The 17,435-nt window shown below is 45.2% G+C and overlaps 1 protein-coding gene across 1 annotated transcript; it reads right to left on the bottom strand.

The window, feature by feature from the left end:
* Positions 1-1,091: 1,091 nt before the first annotated feature.
* Positions 1,092-15,491, bottom strand: LOC140426279 (tetraspanin-1). Its single transcript, XM_072510847.1, has 8 exons — positions 15,341-15,491; positions 12,530-12,607; positions 8,254-8,460; positions 7,300-7,374; positions 2,802-2,900; positions 2,090-2,239; positions 1,915-1,998; positions 1,092-1,709 (listed from the first exon to the last, which is right to left on the bottom strand). The coding sequence occupies exons 2-8, from the start codon at positions 12,584-12,586 to the stop codon at positions 1,653-1,655; spliced, it is 729 nt and encodes a 242-aa protein (XP_072366948.1). The 5' UTR covers positions 12,587-12,607; positions 15,341-15,491; the 3' UTR covers positions 1,092-1,652.
* Positions 15,492-17,435: the final 1,944 nt, after the last annotated feature.

The following is a 17,435-nucleotide window of genomic DNA, read 5'->3' as shown; positions in this document are numbered from 1 at the left end:
AAGTGGTTGTTTATTTGTATGCTCTTAACCAAGATTAAATTATATGTTCTAACCCAAGATTGAATGCTATGGCAATACCCAGTCAACAGTTTAAAACTTAAACAATTTGCCTGGTTCTAGAAAAAAAAAAATTAAGGCTTCACTTTTTGAAGGGTAGAATTCACCAGCCAAAGTCATACTCAGTTGTTGTAGGATTCAAGGTTTTTGATGAGATCTCTCTGCAGGTCAAAAAGGTTTGTATTTGTTGTCCCAAGCTCAGTTGGTTGCATTGTGAACCCAAAAAGGAAACTTTCAGCCACACATTTGTTGCCATCTTGATCTGGATGTTGCCATCTTGATCTAGAGGTAAGCATAGGCCACACTACCATTTCTAAATATTGCTGTGGGCTAGGCTGGCCAGTTTGTTTGAAGATATTGATTCTGAACAGGCTCATGAAAGCTATGCATCCACCCATCATTCCCTCACTAACAGGGACCCCCCCCCCCCCCCCCCCAACTCATCCCCCCCCCCAACTCATCCCAAACCCACCTGTCCAGCCACAGTGCCCTTCCATCATGCAACCAATGCCATGAATCATCTCCACGTTGCACCCTACCCCCTCCCCTCCTACATACCCAATTTGCTCTACTCCCTCAGTAACAAGGGCCCCAACTTCCTGTAAAAAAAAAAGTGAGCCCACCACAGGGCCCTCCCACCATGCAACCAATGTCATCAATCACTACTGCACCCTCCCCAACCTGTCAAGAACTGCCATACCCTGCTCCCTCACAGCTTTCTGCAGGTCTCAAATACCCAATTTACAAGTCGCTCACTGCCTTGCCCTTCCATCCTAAAAATGGAAAAACCAGATGGCTGGTTTCATGGTCATTATTAGACCATAATCTTTCTTGAATTCAAAGTGGCATTTGAACTCTGATTCCCCAGAGCATTAGCCTCTGTCTCTGGCTTGAGGTCCAGCAACAACCAGAAGTTTAAATTTACAACTTGCCTTTAAATTCTCACTACCAGAGTGGCCTTCCAACTCCAATAGTGGAGGTTTTGGGTCACTTGTCCAATGTTTTCACTTCACATTAGAAAATCTAAGTTTCAATTGTTTTTTTTTTTTTTTTTAAAAAAGTGGTTTTATTAACTATAGCTTTCAAGATCAGATGGCAACCTGTACATACCACAAAATCACTGTACAATAATTGACATTGCTGCACAGATTACAAAACCAATTAAAACTCCCAGGACAGGGGAAAAGTGCTGGTACTAAAGTGCAAGTTTGAATTTAGTGATGCAGCATTATGTGATGAGAAAAGGAAATTGGCCACTCATTGCTCAATCTTCACAAATCTTATGGCTTCCATTTACTGCAGCTCATAAGGGAGTGGCAAATCATATGCCCAAGGGGTGGTGGAAGTCATAATTTGTTAGATTAACATAATTGCTAAAGAGGGATGGAGTGGCTTGCCTGAAATTCCATTTCAAATCAGCAACTTTGAACAGGAAGTAGAGTGCAAATTTAATATTTACATGTTACAGTAAAACCCCCACAAACCACACCCAAAAACATCATGTATAAAACAATCATGCATTGTTGGTATTGGTTCTCATGAATATTCACAAGTAGTCTATAAAAAAATTAATCTGGCTTGTGATAATGTTCATTTCAGTCTTTGCCATCAATCTTGCAGTATAAATACATGGACACTGCCATTGCAGCAATCTGGAAAAATATAACAAATATTAGTATGACAGCTCAGACATTACAAAATTATATTCCATTCTCCCCTCATTCCTAAAGGACATCAGCATTTCACCAAGACTATGAACATTTGACTGAATTATTGACTAACAAAAGCTGGATATTTCACCATTTGTTGTAGTGTAAGCTGCCTTCTAAAAAAAGGTCAAGGAAAATGGCATCATACCTCCAGCACACAGATGGCCACTGCAATTCCACCAACAATGTTAGCATTCTCTTTCAGAATGCTGAAAAGTTGCTCAAAACATCCCTAGGAAAAGAATTCAAAATGGGCATTTAGTTCCACACCCAAATTAAGAATGACTATACATAGTGAGCTGTAGGAATAAAAAGAATCAGACCTGCACACTGCTTTCAGCTGCTGCAATCGCATTACAAACACGGTCAGAGGTCAAATTGCGGCAACAAAATGGTGGAAAGGTCTGGCCGTGGTTTTTGAAGTAATAAGAGTCAGTGAAGTCTGTGTAGTTGGTAAAGCCACAACACTTCAGCTACAATGTCAAGGGGAAGAGAAAACAAATGATTACCAACAAAATCAATTCCTACATCAAATTGTAGCTCCAAATTGCCTCTCCACATGCTAAACTTTCAACATCTTAAGTCCCAGCTTGCAACTCCCAATTTCCTGACAGCATGATGCTTTAAATTAGGGATACGTTAAAACTGCTCATAGGTCAGAGCTTGACTGCCTTTCTCAGCATTCAAAAGTGCTCACTGTCTTAAGAATACCCTGTCTTTCTGTGGAGAAATCATTCTGGTCGAGGGGAATGCTTCAAAATACTGCAGTCGAGGAAAGGCACTAGTCTCGACATCAGACATCTGTCATTTGCCTCCTCAGTCCTTTTTTCCAGATAGCAAATGACACTGGGTACCATCCCATAATCCAAATAGAAGGAGCTCTGGTTACAGTTAAATTTCCAATGTCTGGTCAAGTTGAACTATGCAGTCCTCAAGCCAGCTGTCCATTTAATTGAAGTTGGTCCAGCCAATTCAGAGCATTGTCCTACTGCCTCACCAGCCCATCCTGAATCAAGTCACAAAGAGGACAATTACTTCACTCATTGTAGTATTCCAGATGCCAGTCACATCCTTTTGTTTTCCATAGTCATTCTGCAGTACTGGAGTAACCCATGCTCGAAGAAGACTTTCAGCCTACAAAAAAAAAAAGAGAAAAAGTAGCATGAACCCTTTTCTCAACTAAAAGAACAGAATGGAAGACTTATTCAAATGTAGTTTATATTGGATATTTTTGTATAGTGAAATCTGTTGGTAGTCTGGACCCTCGGAGGATTAAAATGCAAAACGTTTTGCCAACAAGTCCAACTGCAGTCAAGGGTGGAGATGGAAATATACAAAAATAAAGTGACAGTATTAAACCTGCCTAAAATGTGATAGATACTAACATTAAAAAAAGCAAGTGCTCAGAAAACAATATCAAGCTTGTGCAATTATAGAAATCAAATGGCAATTGCTTCCTGTGGTGGTTATGTATTAGGGTATGTACTAGGGGTAGTACAGTACCCAGTGATGCCAAGAGGCTACTGGTGGACAGAAACTGGGTCCCAATTGGATCGGCTGCCTGCTGGCTCCACCCAGTAAGGCAGAGTATAAGAACCCGGGTTCTCCCGGCAGCCGCATTCTGTAACCGAGCTGCTGGGGAACAAGTCTGCGTAATAAAGCCATTGATTGACTTATATCGCTTCTCGCCTAGTGAGTGATTGTGCTACAATTTATTACACACTTTTAAAAGACTATGGAGTTCGGATCACCCCGGAGTGTCTAAGAATCAGCCCCATGCAGCAAACTCAGCAGGCACTTTTAACTGGCTAGCGTGCTTGGAGGGATACCTCCGAACGGCCCCCGTCTAGCGTGCTTTGAGGGATACCTCCGAACGGCCCCCGGCAGACCTACAGAAGAGCCAAAAAAATGCAGGTTCTGCATTCCAGGGAGTGTCCGGAGATCTACACGCTCGAAGACGGAGGATTTCCTGACGGCACTCACAATGCGGAGGGATCTACATTTTGGCCTGAAAACCAGGTCTACGCACGCCACCAACTCGCGATGACAGCAAATCCCCGGGGGGGGGGGGGGGGGGGGGGGGGGGAGAAACCACTGGACAAGTTCTCCAGTGCACTGCTAATACTGGGAAGGGACTGCAACTGCCAACTGGTGACGGCTAACGAACATACGGGACTCTTAATCAGGGATGCTTTTGTAGCAGGTATGACCTCATCCCAAATTGGCCAGTGACTGCTGGAGAGACTCACTAGGGCTCACGGAGGCACAGGCCCTTGTGGCATCCCTCGATGTGGCCTCACAGAATGCCCACACTTGTGCCCCCAACCACACAGCAGCCCCTTGGGCTCCGTGGACCCCTGCCACGACCGACTCCCTGGCACCCCCCACAAGCCTGTGCGGCCAGAGCACCAGACCACCGGGGGGGGCCCCGCTGCTATTTTTGCAGGCAGTCGAAACACGCCCAGCAGCGCTGCCCTGCCCACTCAGCAGTCTGTAAAAGTTGCAGCAAAAAAAAAAAAAGAAAGAAAAAAAAGGGGCATTATTCAGCGGTGTGCCAGTCCCCGGGGGGGGGGGGTTGCCGCAATCTCAGAGGGGGGGGGGGGGGGGGGGAAGAGAAAGAGAACTGGGACTGCAGACTCAACCCACCCCCCCCCCCCCCCCCCCCCCCCCCCAAACGATCCATGTGTGGCCAAGGGGTGCCGCCATTTTGGGTCCCGGACTCCATGCCGGGGGGGGGGAAGAAGGGGAGCAGAGGGGAAAAGAAAAATGGCCACCATCTTGTAACCCTCCGGCCACGTGCAAATCATGGGCATGGCCATTTTGTCCGCCCCCAACCGAGTGTGATTTTGGACGCTGCCATCTTGGCTGACAGCCAAGGACCCCAGCATGGATGGCTCCACGGGGCCCAAAGAAGAATTACTGACTTTGTCCTTCCCCACCTCTGCGCTCCCACTCTCCCTAGTGTTAGATTTTCAAGGTAACCTTCAGAGTTTAATGTTCCAATTCTGTGGCCCTATACCCCCATTTACTATCTGCAGCCTCGCGACCCTCAAGGTTGAACCGCCTTCCTAGTTTGCAAACCTCACCCTGGATTGCAAACCCGTCACCACTAGGAGCAGACGGTACAGCGCCCAGGACCGAACATTTATCCGGTCAGGAGTCCAGCAGCTGCTGAAGGAAGGCATAATCCAGGCCAGCAATAGTCCCTGGAGAGCTCAGGTGGTAGTTGTAAAGACCGGGGAGAAGCAAAGGATGGTCATAGACTACAGTCAGACCAACAGGTACTCGCAGCTAGATGCGTACCCTCTTCCCCACATATCCGACATGGTCAATCGGATTGCACAGTAAAAGGTCTTCTCCTCCACGGACCTTAAGTCCGCCTACCACCAGCTCCCCATTCGCCCCGGTGACCGCAAGTACACTGCCTTCGAAGCAGACGGGCGGCTATACCACTTCTTAAGGGTTCCATTCAGCATCACTAACGGAGTCTCGGTCTTACAACGGGAGATGGACCGAATGGTTGACCAGCATGGTTTACAGGTGACGTTCCCGTACCTCGACCACGTAACCATCTGCGGCCATGACCAGCAGGACCACGACGCCAACCTCCGCAAATTCCTCCAGACTGCTAATGCTCTGAACCTCACCTACAACAGGGAAAAATGCATGTTTAGCACCAATCGTCTAGCCATCCTTGGCTACGTAGTGCGTAATGGAGTGATAGGCCCTGACCCTGAACGCATGCCCCCCCTTATGGAGTTCCCCTCCCTCACTGCTCCATAGCCCTTAAAACGCTGCCTGGGCTTCTCTTATTACACAGTGGGTCCCCAACTATGCGGACAAGGCCCGCCCGCTATTCAGTCCACTACCTTCCCCCTGTCAACAGAGGCTGGCCAGGTCTTCAGCCTCAAAGCAGATATCGCAAAGGCCACGATGCACACAATCGACGAGTCTCTCCCCTTCCAAGTCGAGAGCGACGCATCTGACGTATCTTTGGCGGCCACTGAACCAAGCGTGCAGACCAGTGGCCTTTTTCTCCCGTACCCTCCACACTTCAGAAATCTGCCGCTCCACGGTGGAAAAGGAAGCCCAAGCCATAGTAGAAACTGTGTGGCATTGGAGGCATTACCTGGCCGGCAGGAGATTCACTCTCCTCACTGACCAACGGTCGGTAGCCTTTATGTTCGATAATGCACAGCGGGGCAAGATCAAGAAGGACAAGATTGTGCGGTGGAGGATTGAACTCTCCACATATATAATTAGGAGATCTTTTATAGTCCCGGAAAGCTGAACGAGCCATCTGATGCCCTATCCCACGGCACATGTGCCAACGCACAAGTGGACTGTCTCCAAGCCCTCCACGAGGACCTCTGCCACCTGGGGGTCAATCGGTTCTACCACTGAAGACCCGCGACCTCCCCTACTCAGTCGAGTAGGTCCGAACAGCCACCAGGAACTGCCAAATCTGCAGAGTGCAAGCCGCACTCAAGAGCGCAGCACACCTGATAAAGGCTACCCGTCCCTTTGAGCGCCTCAGTCTGGACTTCAAAGGCCCCCTCCCCTCCGCCGATCGCAACACGTACTTCCTAAACATGGTTGACTAATACTCAGTTTCCCTTTCACCATCCCCCCAGTCCTACTGGCCCTACAGTCCAGTCCAGAAGTCTCCCAGTTTCCAGTTGGCAGGAAGTCCTCCCAGATGCCCTCCACTCCATCCGGTTGCTGCTGTGTACCACAACTAATCAAACGCCTCACTAGCACCTCCTAGTCTTCCCTAGGAAGTCCTCCTCCGGAACGTCACTTCCGACCTGGCTGGCAGCCCAGGACCCAGCTTGCTCCGAAAGCATGGGCGGGCGCACAAATCAGACCTGTTGGTCGAGAGGGTTCATCTTCTCCATGCGAACCCTCAATACGCCTACATGGCATACCCCGAAGGCCGACAGGACATGGTCTCCCTGCGGGACCTGGCGCCTGCCGGAGGCCCCCCCCCCCCCCCAAACCACCAATCACCCCTTCCCTCCCGCCGGCACACCCCACAGCCGCTCCCTTCCGGGGGGGTGGGGGGCTAAAGAGAAAATCTGTCCTCCTCCCATGCCGCCCAGGAGTAGTGAAACAGGAACAAACATCGCGACGCTCCCAGAATAGACAGTGCCTGAGCCAGCGCCTGCACTACCACCGGAGCAGAGACAATCAGCAACGACGACCAGGGCACCCACTCGACTCAAAATTGAATCTGCAGAGGGGCTATTGGTGGACGGACACTGGGTCCTGATTGGATCTGCCGCCTCCTGGCTCCACCCAGTAAGGCGGAGTATAAGAATCCAGGTTCTCCCAGCAGCTGCATTCTGTAACAGAGCTGCTGGGGATCAAGTATGCATAATAAAGCCATCGATTGACTTCATCTCTTCGCCTAGAGTGATTGTACGTACACTTCCAAATCTCTGCATCTCCAGAAAACAGTTGCAATGCAAGTATGGCATTGCTCACATGTATTGTGCATATTTCATGGTACAATAAAGATGCTAATACTTACAAAGGAGGAATACACCAAAGCAACAACTGCAGCAGCAACCTCAGCTATAAAGATGATCAGAACAATCACAAAGAACTAGAAAAATGAAAATATGTTGTCAGTGTGATGCAAACAATAATCCAAATACTATCATGTTGCATGTCACTTTCTAAAGTCCTAGTCATTAAAAATGTTATGTACTGTTGCCTCTAATGGACAACAGATATTGAGCCAAATAGTTGAGCAGTGAGATCACTTAATCACCACACTAGGTCAGTTAGCTCCAGTCTAAACTGTACCTCAATGTTGTTGGAAGCCAGTCACTTTTTTATTTTGGCAATAGAATACAAATTAAAATATTGGGAAGGGAAAATACCAATATTTAATTAGCTTTTGTAAGAAGTTTTACAACACCAGGTTAAAGTCCAACAGGTTTGTTTTGATGTCACTAGCTTTCGGAGCGCTGCTCCTTCCTCAGGTGAAAGAAGAGGTATGCCCTGCTCCTTCCTCAGGTGAAAGAGGTATGCCGCGCGACAAACGCAGAATCGCCGAGCAGTAGCTTATAGCCAAGTTCCACACACGAGTGCGGCCTCAACCGGGACCTGGGATTCGTGTCGCATTACATTTATCCCACCATCTGGCCTGCGAAATCCTACCAACTGTCCTGGCTTGACACAATTCACACCTTTAACCTGGGGCTACCCCATCTCTGGATCTGTAAAGATTTAATCAACTGCTAATGCTCATGTTTCTGGAGCATACCTCTTCATTCACCCGAGGAAGGAGCAGCACTCCAAAAGCTAGTGACATCGAAACAAACCTGTTGGACTTTAACCTGGTGTTGTAAAACTTCTTACTGTGCTCACCCCAGTCCAATGCCGGCATCTCCACATCATTAGCTTTTAGCACTATTCACTAGGACATATGACCTCACTTGCCACAAAACATTTATTGGGATAGAAGTTTTATACATACCATCATTAGCAGACACTTGCTTTCCTTCTGTGCTCCATAGCATCCCAAAAATCCAAGGATGACTAACACAGCACCAATGGCAATGCAGAAGTAACCAATATTGACAAATTGCATTGCTGAAGAGGATACAGAGCCAATGACTTTTAAGAACGAACCTCCGTCTACACTGACCCATATTCCAACACCTAGAAGCGCTCCGCCAGCAATCTGAGGAGTGAATAAGACAGTTTAAAATTAAACTTAAGCCAAGTTAAACAAGAGACAAGTTCAGCACACTGGGCTAAATAGCTGGCTTTTAAAGCAGACCAAGGCAGGCCAGCAGCACGGTTCAATTCCCATACCAGCCTCCCCGAACAGGTGCTGGAATGTGGCGACTAGGGGCTTGTCACAGTAACTCCATTGAAGCCTACTTGTGACATAGTACCAGTCATGAGGTTACAATTGCTGAATGGCGTCCTCAGAAATAGACCTACAAGTGCACAATTCTCCTGTTGATGGCTAAACCAGTGTTTTATTAATGTCTGACTTTCCACCCATCAAGAAGCAGAAATAGGAGCAGGAGGAGCCATTTGACCCCCAATCATCCAACTCAATAGCCAGATCCCACTTCTTACCAACCCCACCCCCAAATCCTTTGATCCAAGTACTATTCAACGACTTGAGTGGTTAACAAATTAACAAATTCCACAAGCCGACCTGAAGATATTTCCTCATCTGTCCAAAATGGTCAACCTAGTATCCACAGACTGTGACCCCTGGTTCTGAATACATCCACCATCAGGAACATCCTCAAGATCTTTCTCCCCCCCCCCCTCTCTCCCATTCTTTGTATTGTACAGAAATACAATTCTAACTGGTCGCTCCTCATGTCAGTCCTGCCATCCCAGGAATCAGTCTGGTAAATCTTCACTGCACTAAAAACATCCTTCCTCAGAAGAAGGAGACCAGAACTGCACACAATATTCCAGGTGTGACCTCACCAAGGCTTGTACAATTGCAACAAGGCATTCCTACTCCTGTAATCCAACCCACTCAATGAATCAGAGGAATGCAGTCAACAGTAGAGTTGCCAACTAACAGGGTACAGAGGCAAGAGGGAACTACTAAATTTAAGACATTTGCCAAGGTGCCAGACAATTTGCTACAAGATTAACAAAATGCATTAGCTTTAGGATAGTTATTCCTCCAGTAGGCCCACTAACATGCCAGTTTTAGTTTGCGAGATCACAACTAGAGACACAAGATCAGAATCCGCTCAGGGCCTCAAGATAGTTCAGGATATAGTGACTGAGGAGCCAAGATGCAAGCCAAGGAATAAGTGAGCGCAAGCACCAAAGTCAGCAACATTTAGCTGCAGGATTCCCCATATTCAGTCGTGTATTCTGTGAGAATCTCCCACCTTAAAACAATTGCATCTGCTCAGATTACCACAACTGCTTTAAATCTTCAAACAACAAGTGGAATATATTTATATTTAATAAAAAATGCCAGCAATGAATGTAACACTACATACTTCATATTGAAACTGCATGGGTCAAAAGGTTGACCATTTTGCAAAATTGGGTCACCAGAAAGTTTGAATACTAGTGTGAACTGTAATGGAGGAGGAGAAAATCATAGATGACTGGAAAGATCCCAGAGTTTAGTGTATGGGCAGACCACCAAATAAAATAGCCCAGACTTTAAAGGCAGGAGTAGCAGCTACTATCCAGTTTCTCACCACCAAGCCCAAATTTACAGCAAACAAGCCAAGGCAATGCAGAAAGTATTGAACAGTTTAAAATATCTCCACTGGAGCAGGAAAAAGACAGTCCCTAGATCCCTGTATTGTGGTAACCATTTAGCTGTTTAATGGTAGCACGGTAGCATTTGGGATAGCACAATTGCTTCACAGCTCCAGGGTCCCAGGTTAGATTCCAGCTTGGGCCACCATCTGTGCGGAGTCTGCACATCCTCCCAGTGTGTGCGTGGGTTTCCTCCGGGTGCTCCGGTTTCCTCCCAGTCCAAAGATGTGCAGGTTAGGTGGATTGGCCATGATAAATTGCCCTTAGTGTTGGGTGGAGTTACTGGGTTATGGGGATAGGGTGGAGGTGTTGACCTTGGGTAGGGTGCTCTTTCCAAGAGCCAGTGCCAACTCGATGGGCCAAATGGCCTCCTTCTGCACTGTAAATTCTATGATTAATCAATTTGGATGTTTGAGAAAACAGGGGAACAGTCTGGAGCGCTCAGGTACCAGATATATAACAAGGGGCACACATGTTTAAATAATTCATATGAAAGTCTGGTAGGTGTCTTTTCTGTACTGTAATAGTCTTTAGAAATAGTTACCCGATGACTGGGATATTTGTTTTCACTGGGGTTTCACTGCCTCTTCACCTCATGTTCAGATACCAGGGTGCTTAGTGACAACAGTATGCAAAATTGTACCCTTTGCTAGCAAAGGGAAACAGAATGGGAAATCTGGTTATAAAACAGTTTGGGGAGGTCCCTTGTGCACAAGTCAAAGCAGCTAGGAGGGATTAGGAGGGTAATGAAAGAGGAAGTCTTGCTACAGGGCTGTCAAGAATGTGCGGTTTGGGTATTTTTACACAAGGGTCAGTGATTGTTGGGATAACAGGGGTTTTCCAATTGAGGATTAGAATGGGACAATGTTAGTGGAGGAATTGTGATCTCACCAATAGGACCATTTAGATAGCTAGCACTGCTGTCTCAGCACCAGAGGATTTAATTCTGGCCTTGAGAATGACTCAAGGTTGCACAGTGTGTCTGGAGTTTCTTCTGGGTGTGCCACTTCCTCATTCCAAATATGCAAGTTAAGTAGAGTTTATGGAGATAGGGCACTCTCTTTGAGGGCAGGTGTAGACATGGGCTGAATGGCCTCCATAAAATCCAGACAGTGGATAAGGAGACTAGCATCAAGAACTAGGGTCCTCGTCTTGTCAGCCAGATGGAGAAATATGGAATTCACTAAAGTGTAGTGTGGATGCTCAGTCTTGAAGACAAAAAGATATTGGTTAAAATGAAATGTAATAAAGGTGGGGTTGAAATAGAACCACTGACATCATGGCCCAAACATAAGGTATGGCCAGGGCAGACTCTTAACCAGGTGAGTGAAGAACCCAAATTAAAAATGAATGAATTAGGAATTTGTGGTACTAAGAGGAATCCAAAGTTACAGTATTTACTCAGGAAGAAAGGCAAGCATGGCATTAGAAGGCAAGAGGTCTTGGGGGTAACTGATGAGCTAAAAGGATCACTGGTCCAATAGAGTACATCCATGCATCTTCAGTGGGGGAAGTGAGTAGTGCCATGGAACAACCATTCTATCCTTTAGTCTAATTTTTTGCAACCAAGTCAGTTAAAGGAAGGTAACGTTTGACCAGGCAGGATGGTGCAAGTAGATGTTAAGACTTTTAACCAAGGTTGTCACAGAACAGTTAGTCGAATAGCAAGCTAGCTACAAATAAGAGGAGCAACTACTTGGCAATGGGAGTGTGGTGATGAGTCATGATGAGGGCAGCACGGTAGCACAAGTGATTAGCACTGTGGCTTCACAGCGCCAGGGCCCCAGGTTCGATTCCCCGCTGGGTCACTGTCTGTGCGGAGTTTGCACGTTCTCCCCGTGTGTGCGTGGGTTTCCTCCGGGTGCTCCGGTTTCCTCCCACAGTCCAAAGACGTGCAGGTTAGGTGGATTGGCCATGCTAAATTACCCCGTAGTGTCCATAAGGGTTGGGAGGGGTTATTGGGTTGCGGGGATAAGGTGGAAGTGAGGGATTAATGTGGGTCGGTGCAGACTCGATGGGCCGAATGGCCTCCTTCTGCACTGTATGTTCTATGTAATCTATGTATGTAATTTGCTTGCAAACCAGAGGTGAAGTCAAGTTGATTTCCTCACAAACCAAAAGTTAAAAAGTCAACCAGGAAAGGCAAAATTTCTTCACCCTCAAAGTGTTTCACAAGAGCCAGCTCAAATGATGGGCTACAGTTAATAGATTTGGGAGGAACTTACTGACTGGAATGCATTGCACGAGGCAGTTGGTAGCAAGACTAGCATAAAAATGAGAATATGTTCGGAAGTAGGAGACAGGTAGATCAGTTGGGCTGAGTGGAGCATATCACTGATCAATGGCAAAGTGTTACAGCCATTTCAGAAAAACAAATTTCACATTTCAGAATTTCACTTCTATTCAAGCCATATGCCAGCTTTCCTAAATACTATTTTTAGCGACTGAAGGCAGAGCTCAAGACCAAATTAACATATACCGAGCATACTTACAAAGATGAGGAGATTGAATAGGATCATCATAACTTTCACAAATGTAAAGCACCCCATTTTCACTTGGCAAGTGAAGACCTGCAATGATACCACAATATTTGTTCAGTATTGGAATAAGATTGAACCAACTCAAAGGGATAAGGTGAGGGGGCTGCACTTGTCATTCCTAACTTCGTGCTTTTGTAGATGCTTTGGGAAGTCAGATGAGAATTCATGCCATAGAAATTCTTGTGGCCACAGTACTTGTATATGGCTGGTTGAGTTTCTGGTCAATGCCCCAGGATGTTGATAGTGGGAGATGAAATGTGGAAGGATCCAGAGAACTCCTGAGGGATACCTAGGAAATGAGATGATTGACCTCCCAACAATGACAGCCATTTTCTCTGTGCCAAGTTGACTCCAACCTGCAGAACAGTGATGGGTAATCTGGGCTAACAAGGCTGCACGAGTTGCCCTCCAAATTTGTCAAATTCCACCATCTGCAGTCAAGGGATTTGAACCTGGATTCCAGAGCATTAGTCTGGGTCTCTGGTTTTGAGTCCAGTGACAATTAGCACTACACCACCACTTCCCCCACTAGTAATCATTAACTGTCAATTTCAATAAATTGGGAAAAAAACAATTTACAATTGGATGCAGAGGGAGCACATAGCTCAGTTAATTGCATCGCTCTCCAGTCATACTGGTAGGAAAAACAGTGGAATCCATTGCTTGAGGGGGGTTAAAAAAGGAGCAGCATGGTGGCAGTGGTTAGCACTGCCATCAGTGCCAGGGACCCAGGTTCAATTCCAGCCTCAGGTGACTAGAGTTTGAGAGTTTCCTCCTACAGTCCAAAGATGTGGATTGGTCATGCTAAATTGCATGATGTCTAAAAGGTTAAGGGGGTTGCAGGGTAAGGGGGTTGCAGGGATGAGAGTGGGCCTTGATGGGGTGCTGTTCAGAGGGCAGGGTGGATTCTTCTTCTGCACTGTAGGGATGCTATGGTCTCAATTGTTAGGGTCCTCTGATGCCAGATTCTAAAGGGATAAGCTAGTCCCGAAATGTTAATTGAAAACCACAATTTAGCAAATAGTTAATAGATCCAACACTAGAAGCAGGAAACTAGTTTGACAACATAGCCACTGAATGCTATTTTGGTGTTCAATAGTTAAGACATTGGAACGGCTGGAATCTTTCTATAGCAAATACTACATATCCAAGCAATAATGCTGAAGTGCAAAGGGACTTGGGAGTCCTAGTCCAGGATTCTCTAAAGGTAAACCTGCAGGTTGAGTCCGTAATGAAGAAAGCAAATGCAATGTTGTCATTTATCTCAAGAGGCTTGGAATATCAAAGCAGGGACGTACTTCTGAAGCTTTGTAAAGCATTAGTTAGGCCCCATTTAGAATACTGAGCAATTTTGGGCCCCACACCTCAGGAAGGACATACTGGCACTGGAGCAGGTCCTGGAGCAGGTCCAGCGGAGATTCACACAGATGATCCCAGGAATGGTAGGCCTAACATACGATGAACGTCTGAGGATCCTGGGATTATATTCATTGGAGTTTAGGAGGTTGAGGGGAGATTTAATAGAAACTTACAAGATAATGAATGGCTTAGATAGGGTGGATGTAGGGAAGTTGTTTCCATTAGCAGGGGAGACTAGGACCCGGGGGCACAGCCTTAGAATAAAAGGGAGTCACTTTAGAACAGAGATGAGGAGAAATTTCTTCAGCCAGAGTGGTGGGTCTGTGGAATTCATTGCCAAAGGGCGGTGGAGGCCAGGACATTGAGTGTCTTTAAGACAGAAGTTGATAAAGATTGAGGAATTAAGGGCTATAGAGAGAGTGGGTAAATGGAGTTGAAATCAGCCATGATTGAATGGTGGAGTGGACTCGATGGGCCAAATGGCCCTACTTCCACTCCTCTGTCTTATGGTCTTATACGAAAATCGCTTCAACAATTCAGAGAACTTGCAGCACACCCAAATACTGCAGTACAGTACATGTATTGTACTAATGCTGCACAATGTTTTACTGGTTAGTTATGGAGTTCAGCGGCAGGTGCACAGCAGCAGCTGCTGTCCTGGACGCAAGTAGAACAGAGCAGAACCCTAGAATCAAAATGTTTGTAACATTCGACAGATAAAGTTGAACATAAAGAAATCAGCTCTTCATCACAGAAGTCTGGCTTTAAGTTTCCAAATCAAAGTAACCCCTTTTGCGCACTTGATTACTGCCATCCTCATCAGAGAAACGTTAATTAATTTAAATATTAAACTACTGCAACAAGCGGCAAACTTCCAAGTAAACAAATGGCTGAAGCAGTTCCTTCGTGGATGTGCAAAAGGGACACCCGAATTACTATGTTTTTCTAAAAACACTTCAGCGTCTGAGTAACCAATCAATAGTTTCCCCCTCCCCCCCAAAGTGGAACAATCGCCTCTAATCCTATTTAGAGAGGTGAAAGAGTCCACCCTCAGCATTGCCGTTTCGAAAGGTGATGTCTAAATGGTTAAAAAAACTTCCAAACGGTGCTTCAGTGGAGGGAAGTTTTTGTTCGAGGGAGTTATTTGATCAGTAACAATCTTGCTCACACGGTAATTCGGATTTAACAAGTGAGCTTGGTATAGCTTTCCAGGCCCCGGCTCGACTTTTACGCAAAAGGATTTTACTTTTTTTTTAAAAAAGGCTAAAAAAAAAAGGTTGCACTGCCATTGTACCAAATACAAAACGGAACACGCGCGGTCAGATTTTCACAAACTAAAGTAACGTTTTTGATTTCAATTACGAAACATTTTTTAAAAAGCCACTTTGAGTTTATAGCACATACCCTTTAATCCAGGAACGGTTTCGGGAGATGTACCCCCTACTTGAGCGGCAACTGCTTTGTCCAAGGACAACAGATAGCTCACCTGGTGACTACAGGGCGGTATTTAAAGGAAGTATTTTAGGTTGTGATTTAATTGACATCATTCTTAACCAATTGCTCCCTCCGATTTATATTCTAGGCCAGGTGCCCACGCCCTCTTGCGAAAAGAAATAGGCGGAAAAAACTATGAACTAAAACTTCAAATACTGACGTCGCGTCTTTAGTATGACTCATGGAAAATGTTCCAATATAGAATCACTTTGTCATAATGGGTCTTTAATAATTGGTTCTAAATATTTAGGTTTTCTTTACGAAGAAACCTTGAGCAGTCTAAGCACTAGTTTGTTAGCTAGAACTTAGAACCTTTCTTTCTTTCTCTCTCAAATACACACTCCATCACGGGATTTACATCGATAAGTTTGCCACTACATCGGAAAAAAATCCCCAGAATTTCTAGCTTACAGCAGGCCTCAAAGGGTAGTTGTCTTCTTTAACATGGTGTTTCCAGGGTCCCAATAGGTCAGCAATCTTCATGATCGTCATATTCAACAGCTCCAATCGCTTCCTGCTCTAACTGGCCAATTATGTCTATTTGTACTCATTCATATAACCCACAATCCTCTTTTTAAAATGTGTTAATTGACATATTATCTGTTTCAGCTGGGTGTAAAGAGGGGCAATACTCCTTACTTGGTCACAAAGTTAATTAAAATATATACCAATGATGGAAATCTTTTGATGTTTGTCTTTTCCATCATCCTTGAATGACACCAGAGATTGATTACTCTGAGCATCAATCTCTTCATATGAAAAATTGTTCACTGACATCACTTTTTTTTAACCAGTTTGTACCTATAGTCTCTTCTATATATTAAGAGTTTAACTGGAAGTAATGCCCCAATTTTTTTTTCTCTAAATCTTTTGCATAAATTCATACATTTTTCAATCTTTTCTGATCATTTGAATTTCTACTGATCAACTTTGTTTGTACACAGCACTCAGTTTCCCTTGGACCATGATCACCATTTCTTTTTGCAAGAGGGCGTGGGCACCTGGCCTAGAGGATTGATGGCATGCCTAAATATAACATATAACCGCAATATGATGGCCTTGAATTTATGAGGGTGAACTTTTCCTGAGTCTTTCCATTGGGAGCATTCAATGCAGTGCCACACAACAGACTAGTGAGAAAAAGTTATCACTCATTGAATAAAAGGGCCAGTAGCAATGTGGATATAAAATTGGCTGAATAATAGGAGATAAAGAGTAAACCAATACATATTGTTCAGACTGGAGAAAGGTTTGTAGTGCTGTTCCCCAGGGATAGGTATAGGGACCCTTTTCCTGATTTATATTAATTTTCTAGATCTTAATGAGCAGAGGACAGTTCAAAGTTTGTGGATGACACAAAACTTGTAAGTGATGTAAACTGTGGGCAGACAGTGTAGAACTGGATAAGGATGTAGACAAGTTGGTGGAGAGGGCAGATAGATGGCAGATGAGTTCAATGTGGAAAAGTGTGAGGTAATGCATTTTGACAGGAAGAACATGGAGAGGCAATTGAAAATAAAGTAAGCAATTCTTAAGGGGGTGCAGGAGCAGAGGAACCTGGGTATATATGTGCATAAGCTGACAGGACAGGTGGAGAGAGCTTTGGACTTTTTTATTGGGGCATAGAGTACAAGAGCAAGGAGTTTATGTTGAACTTATACAAATCACTAGTTAGACCTCAGCTGGAATATTGTGCGCCACACTATAGGAAGGGTGAACACATTGAATAGAGTAGAGAAGAGGTTTACAAGAATGATTCCAGGATGAGAAATTTCAGCGATGAGGATAGATTGGAGAGATTGGGACTGTTCTGCTTGGAGAGAAGAAGGCGAAGAGAAGATTTGGTAAAGATGTTCAAAACCATGAGGGGACTGGTCAGAGTAGACAGGGTGAAATGGTTCCTGCTGGTAAAACGATCAAGAACAAAAAGGCAGAGATTGAAAGTGATTCGCAAAAAAGCAAATATGATGTGCGAAAAATCTTTTTCACGCATGAGTGGTTTGGG

This window comes from Scyliorhinus torazame, chromosome 7 (assembly GCF_047496885.1).
Source record: "Scyliorhinus torazame isolate Kashiwa2021f chromosome 7, sScyTor2.1, whole genome shotgun sequence".
NCBI classification, from domain to species: domain Eukaryota; kingdom Metazoa; phylum Chordata; class Chondrichthyes; order Carcharhiniformes; family Scyliorhinidae; genus Scyliorhinus; species Scyliorhinus torazame.
Note: the sequence above shows the minus strand (reverse complement) of the source record. Positions and strands in the feature narration are given on the sequence as shown.

What these genes read in the sequence shown, in the direction of transcription:
- LOC140426279 (XM_072510847.1), bottom strand. Translation starts at nt 12,586, where the DNA reads ATGGGGTGCTTTACATTTGTGAAAGTTATGATGATCCTATTCAATCTC. An exon ending in TATTCAATCTCCTCATCTTT is followed by an intron (nt 8,461 to 12,529) that starts GTAAGTATGCTC and finishes TTCACTCCTCAG; the next exon opens with ATTGCTGGCGGAGCGCTTCT. An exon ending in GGAATACTACAATGAGTGAA is followed by an intron (nt 2,240 to 2,801) that starts GTAATTGTCCTC and finishes TTGACATTGTAG; the next exon opens with CTGAAGTGTTGTGGCTTTAC.